General features: G+C 37.5%; 1 protein-coding gene across 1 annotated transcript; it reads right to left on the reverse strand.

The window, feature by feature from the left end:
* Positions 1-1,237: 1,237 nt before the first annotated feature.
* On the reverse strand, positions 1,238-11,696 carry LOC101734249 (coiled-coil domain-containing protein 77). Its single transcript, XM_031892328.1, has 3 exons — positions 11,662-11,696; positions 10,276-10,428; positions 1,238-1,663 (listed from the first exon to the last, which is right to left on the reverse strand). The coding sequence occupies exons 1-3, from the start codon at positions 11,662-11,664 to the stop codon at positions 1,541-1,543; spliced, it is 279 nt and encodes a 92-aa protein (XP_031748188.1). The 5' UTR covers positions 11,665-11,696; the 3' UTR covers positions 1,238-1,540.
* Between the last annotated feature and the right edge of the window lie 216 nt (positions 11,697-11,912).

Raw genomic sequence — 11,912 nt, forward strand, 5'->3', positions numbered from 1 at the left:
CGTCTGCGCATGTGCGTTGATCAGGGAACTTGTACAAACGATACAACCAGTATGTGTATTGCAAACAAGTACGACTTTATTTTGTTTTGATATTACTTATATAGTAGATAGAAAAACACATCCCATTATGCTTACGTATCATGGGTGGGTACATTGCAATTATTAGTAGAAATACAGAAATTATTTAATTAGCTGCTGAAGCTTTATTATGATCTCTTAGCCTTGAATATTAGCTGAGATAATCAAGGCCAAGAGCAACTTGGACAAAGACAAGATAATGAGGATAATCATAACAATTGAAGTAACACATTCACAGGCCTTCATGATTGAAAACAAAATTGTGTAAATTCAGCATTAAGCAATTTAAACCCCTATCATTAACTAGCTCGGTCTCACAGGAACAGTTTTGTGTGATCTCCACTACACTTACCTTAGGGACCAACTCACAATATAAAGGTAAATATCTGCACAACAGCAGCCTAGAGCCCACTGAGCATGTGCAGTGCCACTGACACACAGACCTGCTGTGGACAAAGTTAAAGGCCAGGATCATTAGTTTATAGGGCTGCTGACTCTCTGGGCTGGTACAGGGAGTTCAGTACATAAAATACAGCATTTCCAGCCAGAGTTTAGTTTTTGAATTATTTGCCTTCCTCTTCTGATTCTTTCAAGCTTTTAAATGGGGGTCACTGACCCAGTAGATAAAAAAACAAAACAAAAAACTATTGCTCTGTGAACTTTATTTTTTATCCTTCTATTCAGACCCTCTCCTATTCATATTCCTGTTTCTCATTTAAATCACTGCCTAGTTGCTAAGGTAAAAAGGCCCTGGCAACAAGATAGCTAAGGTTCCAAACTGGAGAGCTGCTGTACAAAAAGCTAAGCACAGGTATAGGACCTGTTATCCAGAATGCTCAGGACCTGGGGCTTTTTTCGGAAAAGGGATCTTTTCTGTAATTCGGATCTCCATACATTAAATTTACTAAAAAAATAATTTAAACATCATTTAAACCCAATAGGGCTGTTCTGCCCCCAATAAGGGGTAATTATATCTTAGTTGGGATCAAGTACAGGTACTGTTTTATTATTACAGAGAAAAGGGAATCATTTAACCATTAAATAAACCCAATAGGGCTGTTCTGCCCCCAATAAGGGGTAATTATATCTTAGTTGGGATCAAGTACAGGTACTGTTTTATTATTACAGAGAAAAGGGAATCATTTAACCATTAAATAAACCCAATAGGGCTGTTCTGCCCCCAATAAGGGGTAATTATATCTTAGTTGGGATCAAGTACAGGTACTGTACTTGATCCGTTGTTCTAATATCCCTTGTTCTAATAAGCCTGAATTCGCCCGATATAACCCACCCGTAGGTGGGGATACCGGGAGAAGATCAGCTCGCTTGGCAACGTGTATGGCCACCAATATTCTTCCTTCCTGGGCCGAACACACTATATAATCCTAGAGGTAGAGCCAGGGTAGACCTTTATCTGTGGCTCCTTGTTTAGTGTGGCAGCTCCGTCAGTCTCCCTTGTGCTCTATCCGATTCTCAGTTCATTCTCCAGGCTCAGTTCCCCTTGAAATTTTTGTGTCTTTTTGTTGCCTTGCCGCACTGCATCCAGAATAGCAAGATCTTGGTCTGGCCCGATGTTCAGCGTCACCTGAGAGGAGAGCAAAAAGAGGAGAGCAAGATTAATTCACATCTCCTCTCACCCCCACAGGGCCCTTACCCATAGGGGTTCCTTCTTAGTTTGGTTATGAGCCGTCTCACTGTGTGTGTTTAATCCTCTAGTACAGCAATAGTAGTGTTATGAATTTTAAGCTCCCCCTACTGGCTAGAAAATGTAACTGCTGCTCCAAATATCAAATTACAGGTATGGGATCACTTATCTGGAAACCCGTTATCCAGAAAGCTCTGAATTACAGAATGCCGTCTCCCATAGACTCCATTTTAAACCTGATTTTCTTTTTATCTGTAATAATAAAACAGTACCTGTACTTGATCCCAACTAAGAGATAATTACCCCTTATTGGGGGCAGAACAGCCCTATTGGGTTTATTTAATGGTTAAATGATTCCCTTTTCTCTGTAATAATAAAACAGTACCTGTACTTGATCCCAACTAAGATATAATTACCCCTTATTGGGGGCAGAACAGCCCTATTGGGTTTATTTAATGGTTAAATGATTCCCTTTTCTCTGTAATAATAAAACAGTACCTGTACTTGATCCCAACTAAGATATAATTACCCCTTATTGGGGGCAGAACAGCCCTATTGGGTTTATTTAATGGTTAAATGATTCCCTTTTCTCTGTAATAATAAAACAGTACCTGTACTTGATCCCAACTAAGATATAATTACCCCTTATTGGGGGCAGAACAGCCCTATTGGGTTTAATTAATGTTTAATTGATTTTTTAGTAGATGTTAAATATTGGGTATTGGAAAATAAGTTGAATCCCAGGCCTGAATGGGCTAACATGGTTCAAATGTGCACACTGACGACAATTCACAGTATCCCTCAAATATACCATTGTTCCTTAAGTCTGGAATGTGATTGACAGGAAACATATGGTCTTAGGGGTAATACAGTGGGGGAGGATTTTCCAACAAGGATATATATCCGCAACAAAAGGCTGGTCTCACAGATATACAGACACACACACCCTTACACACACACACGCTCTCAATTCACTCTAACACATATGCATACATTGTTACTATTTTAAATTAATACATACATACTTTGTATTGTATTGGGAAGCTGTCAATATTGTTTGTGACTGGCTTAATCATTGGTAATTTGTATGTAACTTCTGTAACTCTTTTCCACACATTAAATATACTTAAAATATCACCTTGGTGAGTGGTGTTTGCTGACCATAGTACTTACACAAATATATTAAAGAAAGGATAATTATAACAGATGGCGAGTCCAACCAAAATATAGCCCTGGGCATTACACATATACACACTCTGTCAGCTTCAAAGGGGGACAGAAGGGTGTAGCTGAACTGAAGCTTCCAGATGTCTATATGAGTAAAAGAACCTAGAAGTTACTTGTGTAAGTATTAATAGCGGGCGCAGGAGGAATATTCTGCTTTCCGGTGAGTATGGATTTTCTTGATAATTTGGCTAGGAAAAGCAAATTTGAGTTTAAAATCCCTCATAGCATTATGTCTGATGCAGAGATATGGTCAGATATGTATAGTCAATGTGTGGAGGCAAATGTTAAGTTAGAAGAAGGAATGTCATTTTCTAAGATGAAGCACAAAATTAACAATGTTATGTTAATGGTGAAAACATTTAATATGTTGATGTGCTCAGGTAGGAAGGGAACTGATGTAGGAAAGACTAATTCTCATTCTGGTGAGGAAAAAGTTGAATGTGACACAGTTAGTACTGACTGTCTGGCTAAGGGGATTGCTCAGCATGAACTGAGATTGGCAGCAGTAGAATCAGTTTTGCAAAGGAATAACCAGGTTTCGGTTATTACAAAAGAACAGAGATCTATGTTTATTCCGGATCTCAGTGATCCAGAATTAGATTATGACAGGGCAAAACTGCAGTTAAAAGTTAATAAACAACTTTTAAAAATTGTGAAAAACATTCCACATTTTAATGCAAATAAGAGTGTTTTAATGAATTGTGATCTGTTCGAGTCTCATATAGCGAGATATGAGTTAAGTGAAGAACAGAAGAATAAAGTGTTCAAACTGTGGGTGCCAGCACGTATTTCCCAGAGGTTATTAATACCTGTGAGTGCTCCCGGCACTGATACAGATGGGAATCTAATACACGGCACAAGAAGGGACAGGCTATTAATGCTTAATTATATAATTAATGGTGAGAATATGCTTGATATAGAGGTGCTTAATAATCTAGAGACCTCTATAGATGATGACCCCTTTACATTTCTGGTTTTGTTTGAGCAAGTTTACAGGCTGGTTATGGGTATTGGAGAAGATCAAGTTACACAGCAAATGATTAAAGCTTTTGTAAACAAGTTTAAATATCTAGGTCCTGGTGCTAATATTTTTGCTTGCAGTCTTGATACACTTCAGAAAGCAGCATCACATATAGATAAGTACAGGAGACAGCTTGTATTGCAGAACTCAAGCCCCTCAAACAGTCACGTGATAAGGGAAATATGCCAATCCCATAAAGCAAAAATAAGAGAATATTTTTGCCATTTTTGCAAACGACCAAATCATTTTTTCAAAAAGTGCTTTAAGAGACGTAAATTAATCAAAAAGCAAATTAAAAATGATAACGATTCTGAAATGAGGCAAGAGCAAGCTCAGGTCTGTGCTGTTACACAGGCAAGGGAACCTGATGCACAGAATGGCCGCTCCCAGGGTCCCATGAATAGAACAGTCTGTCGGTATAAAAGACTCAGGACTGAAGAGAAAAGGAGTTACTCATTGTTACTGAGAAAAGGAATATGCACATTATAGGGTTAGTGATAAAGAAATGTTAGTACTTATTTCTTAAAGGTTTATAAACATTGTGTAAATGAATATAATTGGGCATACCAATTGAGAAAAACTTTTACATGGAAATATGTAGCAGTGTTATTGTGATTGTAATGTTTTTTTCATTGAACCTTCAGAAGCAAGAAAGTTTAATATGTGTATAAAATGATTTATACTGTAGAATTTCTGCAAATTATAACCCCCTATTTAGCCAAATGCCAAGTTAGGTTTGTTGAAAAGCAATTTTGGCAGTGGAATCATAAACATCAGAATTGTATTGTTATTTGTAGCATAAAGTGTCTCTGTATGCAATATGGGTTTTGAAGCCATATACTGTCTGTAGCCTAAATGTCAGGAAATTATTCTTGAGATTATGCAGCCCAGATATTATAATGGGTATAAGGGAGACAGGGAATATTAAAGGAAATAGAATGATCTCACCCAAAAGTTGTGGAGCAGAATTTATTAATCTATTATTCAAAGTTGGCTTATGATGATCAAATAAAGGAGGTTTGGTGTTGATTGGTTCAGATTTCTAAGGCTGGGTGAATGACTAGGTTGAAAATTATTTTGGAGGATTTTTAAGATTCAGTGTAGTTAAAAGGTATCAGCACTGTTTTCCTATTTAAACAAGGCTCTCAGGAATATTGTACCAACCCCCATGCCAGAGTGATATGTTTTTCTAGTCTGTTTTACTAGAACCAGGAGAATATTGTGTTTCCACTGATTAATATGTTAGAAAGATATTGTCTCTAACAAAATCCGAGGTGATTTGAAGAAGCATATGCCCAGTGATTGATTGACATTATGGGGCTGGATAGTCTTGAAACATATAATATAGGGTATATGGTAGGCACATTGTGGATTCAGAGGTGGAAGGTAGGCATGGAGCATGATTTTTGACGGATGTGGGGGTCCATAAATTCTTAAGACTTTGTCTAGTTTCCCTTTGTTTTTTCAGCTGTTGGGGCCCCTAACTCAGGCCCTGGGAACCCTTTTGTGTGTACATCCTCTGTCTTCATTGTGTTGTTTCATCTGGTTCTCCAGAATGCCATACAGTCATTCCCATTCATACAGGGGCCTTATTATAGCAGACTTTGGTTCCAAGGGGCACACTGGTAACATTCAGGTTACACCAGGGAGTGATGTGTAGAATTGCTCAGTCATAGGTATTGTGTTCATATAATGAGCATACTTCTACTGTATAAAAGTTGGGACAGTTAAACAAAGCTTATTTTGTGAAGATTGCATTGTATTTCCATGTAAATTGTTTCATAAACGGAGGGAAATTATTATTATAGGAAATTTTGGCATATTTCCCAAATAAGGGAATTATTTCACAAACCTTTACCAAATAAGTACAGGAACAAGAGAGTAAATACATTTCTAATCTATAATTGCATTAGTACAACCCAATTTTTGGTTTGTATTTAGATAAAGGGTAACAGGGAAAGATGGAAATTTGATATGGGAGCTAGAAAGCTTGAATACACTAACATCTGCCAGGGGGATTTCACAGAGAGTAAAAAGTAGGCTTAGGCCCTGAGTGATACATAAGGAGAGTAAAAGTTAAACAGATGAAATTACTGAAGGTGTAAAGAATGTTAGGACCTTGTAAACTAGTAAAATGAAAGCATACTAACTTATATATTGTTTAACTAATTGTGAAATTTGCCAAGTTTTTGTGATTTTTTCAGATGGGTTTCTTCCTCTACTGAACAGACCAAGGATAATAAAGGAATGTGTTGTCTTCTGGTAGTCCATGGACAGACAATGCATGCAGTGTGGTTTTATGTGACATTGTTTAAGGAATATTTTTAAGGACTGTCTGTTAATCCTTTGTCTCATAAGTTTGTTATATGTTTGTTTGTAGTGACTAACAGGAGCATGATTGCATGGTTCCAATACAGGAAAATCCTAATTAACATTGATTAATCTGCTCTCTGCTAACTACACTGTACTTGATCCAAGTAGTTTTTATGTGTTTAAATTTGAAATGTAAAGGTGCACATACTAAAGTCCTGCGCAGGTTAATAAATTGTTTTTTTTTTATAAATTATTATTGGTAATGTACATTTTAAACCATTCAAATTATGAATATGTTGGAAGAGTACTCTATATACAGCTTATGGACCTTTGATAGTTTGGATAATCATATGACCTGGCCAGTTATGTGATGAAATGTTTAAACCTATCAAAGATGATTATAAGATGTATATGTTTAATAACTATGGTTTAATAACTAAGTTATGATTATGGATCCAATATTTTTTTTTTTTTTTTTTTCTTGCAAGATCATCAACTGTATATACATATGTTTTAGGTTTGTTTGGAGGTATAAAGTCATACTCAGTGTTAATTTTTTATACGTGTAATGTAAAATATAATGTCCATCAAAGTTTAGATTGCAAAGGTTAATTAGTTTAACCTGTATGATATTAGTCAAACTATTGAACTGGTTTCCAGTAGAGAGGAGCATTATTGCAAGAGGTTAACTAACATTAATATAAATAAGAAATGTTATCTAGATACTATTTCTAAATCTATGAAAGAAGATGTCATTATAGAAATGTTACTATGGACCACATATTAAGATATGATGTAAGAATGATGACCAACTTTAATGCAGGCAGGAATTATTAAGGCATGAGGCAACTGCTGGGATGGATAGGATTATGTTTTTTAAGGTCTCAAATAATGGTCTTTTTGACTATGTTTATTTGTTTTAACATGGAGTCTGGTTAAATTGGTTGAGAACCTTGGTTTTTAAGGGTCTTTCAAACAGATGGGTTTTGGTATCCTATGGCATGGGGTCACATGTGGTTCCATACTATACACACATACTACTGATCTATATATGATATAGTCAATACAGGGTATAAAGTGTATGTGTTAGGATTTTGATTCTATTTTTCCTCAATAGTTATATTAACACTAATGAAAATGGTAAGACCATAAGGCTCCAGTGACAAATACTTTCCAAAGCAAAGAACAAAGAACTCATTCTTGTTTTAACAACATGTATATGTGGTATCATTATTTGTATAAATAGAGTAAAGTGTGTCATGGCTAATGGGCCGGCTCAGCAAAATAAAGCAAAGTTGGGGATTTAACATTTCATTGTACAGGGAATACATCTTAGACACTTATCTGGATGAGAAGAAACATCTGAATAACATCAGCTGCTGAAATATTACTTTTATATTTCATAGGAAATATTAAAGTGTTGATCATGGGGAAAAGTATCACATGGATAACAACATCATGGGATAGATAACAGATTATATAGTTTAAGAGTGTTTTCCTTAATATGCAATTATGTTGGGACCAGGGAAATAGTTATTACTTACAACATTTTAAAAGATTAAAGTAATGTAAGTGGACAATAATGATTTTTATGTCTATGCCTAAAACACATGTTTGTTAAGAACTGGGAAGAAGGCATCATTTTTACATGTTTCATTTTTATTTATAATTTTTCCCATTTATGTTTGCCTTGCATTTTCATAAGATATTTATGATTTTCAATAGGAAGGACATTATTAATAATGAAATGCATAACATCATATTCATGAGAATGGCATGGTAATACAGTGATAGAATTTTAGATTAGTATAAATGTGCAGTTTAGCAGTAGCTATAGGCCGCGCTGGACAAGACTCTGCAAAACAACAGAAGAGGAACAACATCCTTTGAAGAGAAGTGCTGGTTTTGGTGTGAAGTGATTTGCAACACAGACTGTGACTCAGGGTGAAATTATACTTGAAAGATAACATTCATAAGGGTTACCGGAGAAATTATTTGATTCTGAACTTTATGAACTGTTCACAAAGAGACTCATTCCTCCTGATTCTGTCTGTGTCTGGTTCAGTCTCTAACAGACTGTTTTTCTAAGATCCTGCTAAAGACTGTGTTATTACTGCTTATTCAAGTCCCACCATCCTTTCATTGGGTACGGCCTATGTTATGGCTGCAAAAATGCCAAGAACCCAGAGGGGCATTGGTGATGCCGGTACTGGTACAACTCCCTGATTCTATACAGGTGCTTAGTGGCTGATCTGCTATAAGAGCCAAGGCTTAAATCCATTGGGCCCTACAGGACAAAGGGTTGCAGGATGCCGGGGATTTACCCAAGCTACAGGGAGCCCATCTGGATTCATTCACAGGGGAAATGTTTGATGGATATGGAGTAACAGAATGTAACAAGGAATGCCAGAGACTGTAACTTGGTATAACTGACTCCCATAATTGAGTACCGTACTTTCATTTGCCACTTTTGATGTTTGCTGACACATTTTAATGCAAGACCATGAGAGGTGTGGTAAGAAATTAATTGGCAGTGCAGTGGCAGTTACAGTTTCAATTGCAGTGAAACACAGGGCTATGATCAAAGACTGTAATGTAAAGTCAAACCAGGAAACCGTGAATGGATGAGCAGAGGATGGAACCGCCTATAGATAATAGATTATTTTAATTCTTCTAAATTATCACTGTTTACCATCTCATTACATAATATTACATAAGTTGTCATTTGTACAATGAACATTTGGCATATTGCAAAGAATTCCTGGAAATTGTAGACTGGGTTTTCAAGGACTCTCTCTTCAAAGTTCTTTTCCAGTTTGTGTACAAATATTATGTTCTTTGTCAAGTCAGTGTGCAAAGGGGGAAATGTTAAATATTGGGTATTGGAAATAAGTTGAATCCCAGGCCTGAATGGGCTAACATGGTTCAAATGTGCACACTGACGACAATTCACAGTATCCCTCAAATATACCATTGTTCCTTAAGTCTGGAATGTGATTGACAGGAAACATATGGTCTTAGGGGTAATACAGTGGGGGAGGATTTTCCCAACAAGGATATATATCCGCAACAAAAGGCTGGTCTCACAGATATACAGACACACACACCCTTACACACACACACGCTCTCATTCACTCTAACACATATGCATACATTGTTACTATTTTAAATTAATACATACCATACTTTGTATTGTATTGGGAAGCTGTCAATATGTTTGTGACTGGCTTAATCATTGGTAATTTGTATGTAACTTCTGTACTCTTTTCCACACATTAAATATACTTAAATATCACCTTGGTGAGTGGTGTTTGCTGACCATAGTACTTACACAATATATTAAAGAAAGGATAATTATAACAGTAGACTTAAGGTATGGAGGTCCAAATTACGGAAAGACCCCATACCCAGAATACCCTTGGTTCCGAGCATTCTGGATAATGGTTTTTACCTTCAAGTATGTTATAGAATGGTCAATTTTAATTAGTCTTCATTTTTTCATAGTTTTTTTTTTTAATCATTTGCATTCTTCGTCTGGCTCTAAATGGGGGTCACTGACCCCGGCAGCCCATAAACTACTGCTCTGTGAGGCTACAGTTTTATTGTCCTTTTTTATTACTTATCGTTCTATTCAGGTGCTCTCCTACTCATGTTCAAGTCTCTTATTCAAAGCGCTGACTGGTTGCTAGACTAATTTGAACCCAAGCAACCAGACAGCTGCTGAAATTTCGAATTGGAAAGCTACTGAACAAAAGCTAAGTAAAATCCACAAATAAAAAAAAAAGACCAATTGCAAATTGTCTCAGAATAGCCATCTCTTCTACTAGATTGTACTAGAAAATACCAGCCTGTGTGTTTTCCCCTGTTTGGTTAAGGTGACACTTAATATTTATTCTCTGCCATCTTGTTTCTGTATATAGATATGCCTTTCGTATAAGGCAATGAGATGCGTGCAACAGAAAATCTTGCCGTCGGTCTATCCCAGACTCACCTTGAATAGTTGCTTCTCTACATCCTTTAACCGCAGTCTCAGCAGCTTGATGTCAGTCTTATAGCCCTCTACCTCCATGTTGCGCCTTTTCTCCAGAGCCTCGTATCTCTGCGCCATCAATTGCAGCCGCTTGGCCACCTTATCTGAACGTTCCTGGTATAAGAATAACATTGGATATTAATCTCACAAACAGATGTTGGGTAACTGTAACACTACAGGAGGACTAGGGGAGATAACCAGTCACTATTTTTATAAAAGCGAACAAAGCGGTTTTTAATTATTTGCTTTCTTCTTCTGACTCTTTCCACAGTCAAATGGGGGTCACTGACCCCGCAGCCAAGAAACTATTTCTCCGCGAGGCTACTTTTAATTGTGTTGATTTGAAAAACCCATCATACTGTTCTTCGACTTCAGCTTATTCTTCCGCTTTTTCTTCTTATTCTTAGCGCCCCCCATTTCTAAAACGCTACTCCACCTACAGCTTTAGGGGTACAACACCCAGACTCCCCACACTTCTTCGCCCTATAGCAGAGCAGGCTGCTTGTGCTTTTCTAAGCGATTCCCCCCGTCTTTTTGTGGCGCTGCTCCGAACACCCCAATTTTCCATTGACTTTGACAGGGAAGAGTGAAATGAAGAATGAAACAGCGACAATTGCTGGATCCCAAAGGGGGAGGGGCCAACAACAGCCAATCAAATATAACCCATTGACTTTAATGGGAAAATTTAAACTGCGGCCAATCTTACAGCTCTGAGGCTACAGTCCCCAAACTTGGATCACATAGTCATGGGGCCAGCCTGAATGAAAATATGATGATTGTTAGATGCCCAAAAGTGGGCGGAACTGTGAACAGCCAATTAGATTTTACGTACTGACTTGGCGAAAATCCAACCTGCTGCCATTCTCACAGTAATAACACCGGGGTCCCCAGACTTGCAGAGTTAATGCAAAGTTTGCAGAGTTAGTCACTGGTAAGTACAATTCCAGGTAGAAAAAGTGGGGCGGAGCACTACTGCCAATCAGATGTCACTTGTTGACTTTCAGTGGGGAATTTAATTGCTGCCATTCAGACAGTATTAAAACAGGGTCCCCAACTTTGCACAGTGGTTTTTCTACATGAACTGTGGTCCAAGGTTAGAAACAGTGGGCGGAAGCCAACAGATCAATTTTCCTTTAGTGACTTCACGTTTTTTAACCCAACATAAAGTTTGTTCTCAAACTCCATTTCTAGTTGTTATTGTATTTCTTTATTCAGGCCCTCTCCTATTCATATACCAGTCTTCACTCAAACCACTTCCTGGTTGCTAATTGGGTAATGTAAACCCTAGCAACCAGATGACTCGGGAGTGGCTGAACAAAAAGTAAAAGGAGATTTTGTGATACTCACCATTAAATCCTTTTCTCTCAGGGCGTCTGTGGGACACAGGGACCATGGGGGTATAGTATCTACCAGCAGGAGGCAGGACACTAGAGAGGAAGAAGAGTATGAAGCCCCTCCTCCCTGCTACTATACCCCCGTGCACAGGGCCGCCATCAGAAATCACGGGGCCCCTCACAAAAAAATTTCTGGGCCCCCCTCCGCACAAATAACCAAAGGATCTACAGATATACTGTTTTATTATTACAGAGAAAAAGGGA

Source organism: Xenopus tropicalis, chromosome 8, assembly GCF_000004195.4.
Source record: "Xenopus tropicalis strain Nigerian chromosome 8, UCB_Xtro_10.0, whole genome shotgun sequence".
NCBI classification, from domain to species: domain Eukaryota; kingdom Metazoa; phylum Chordata; class Amphibia; order Anura; family Pipidae; genus Xenopus; species Xenopus tropicalis.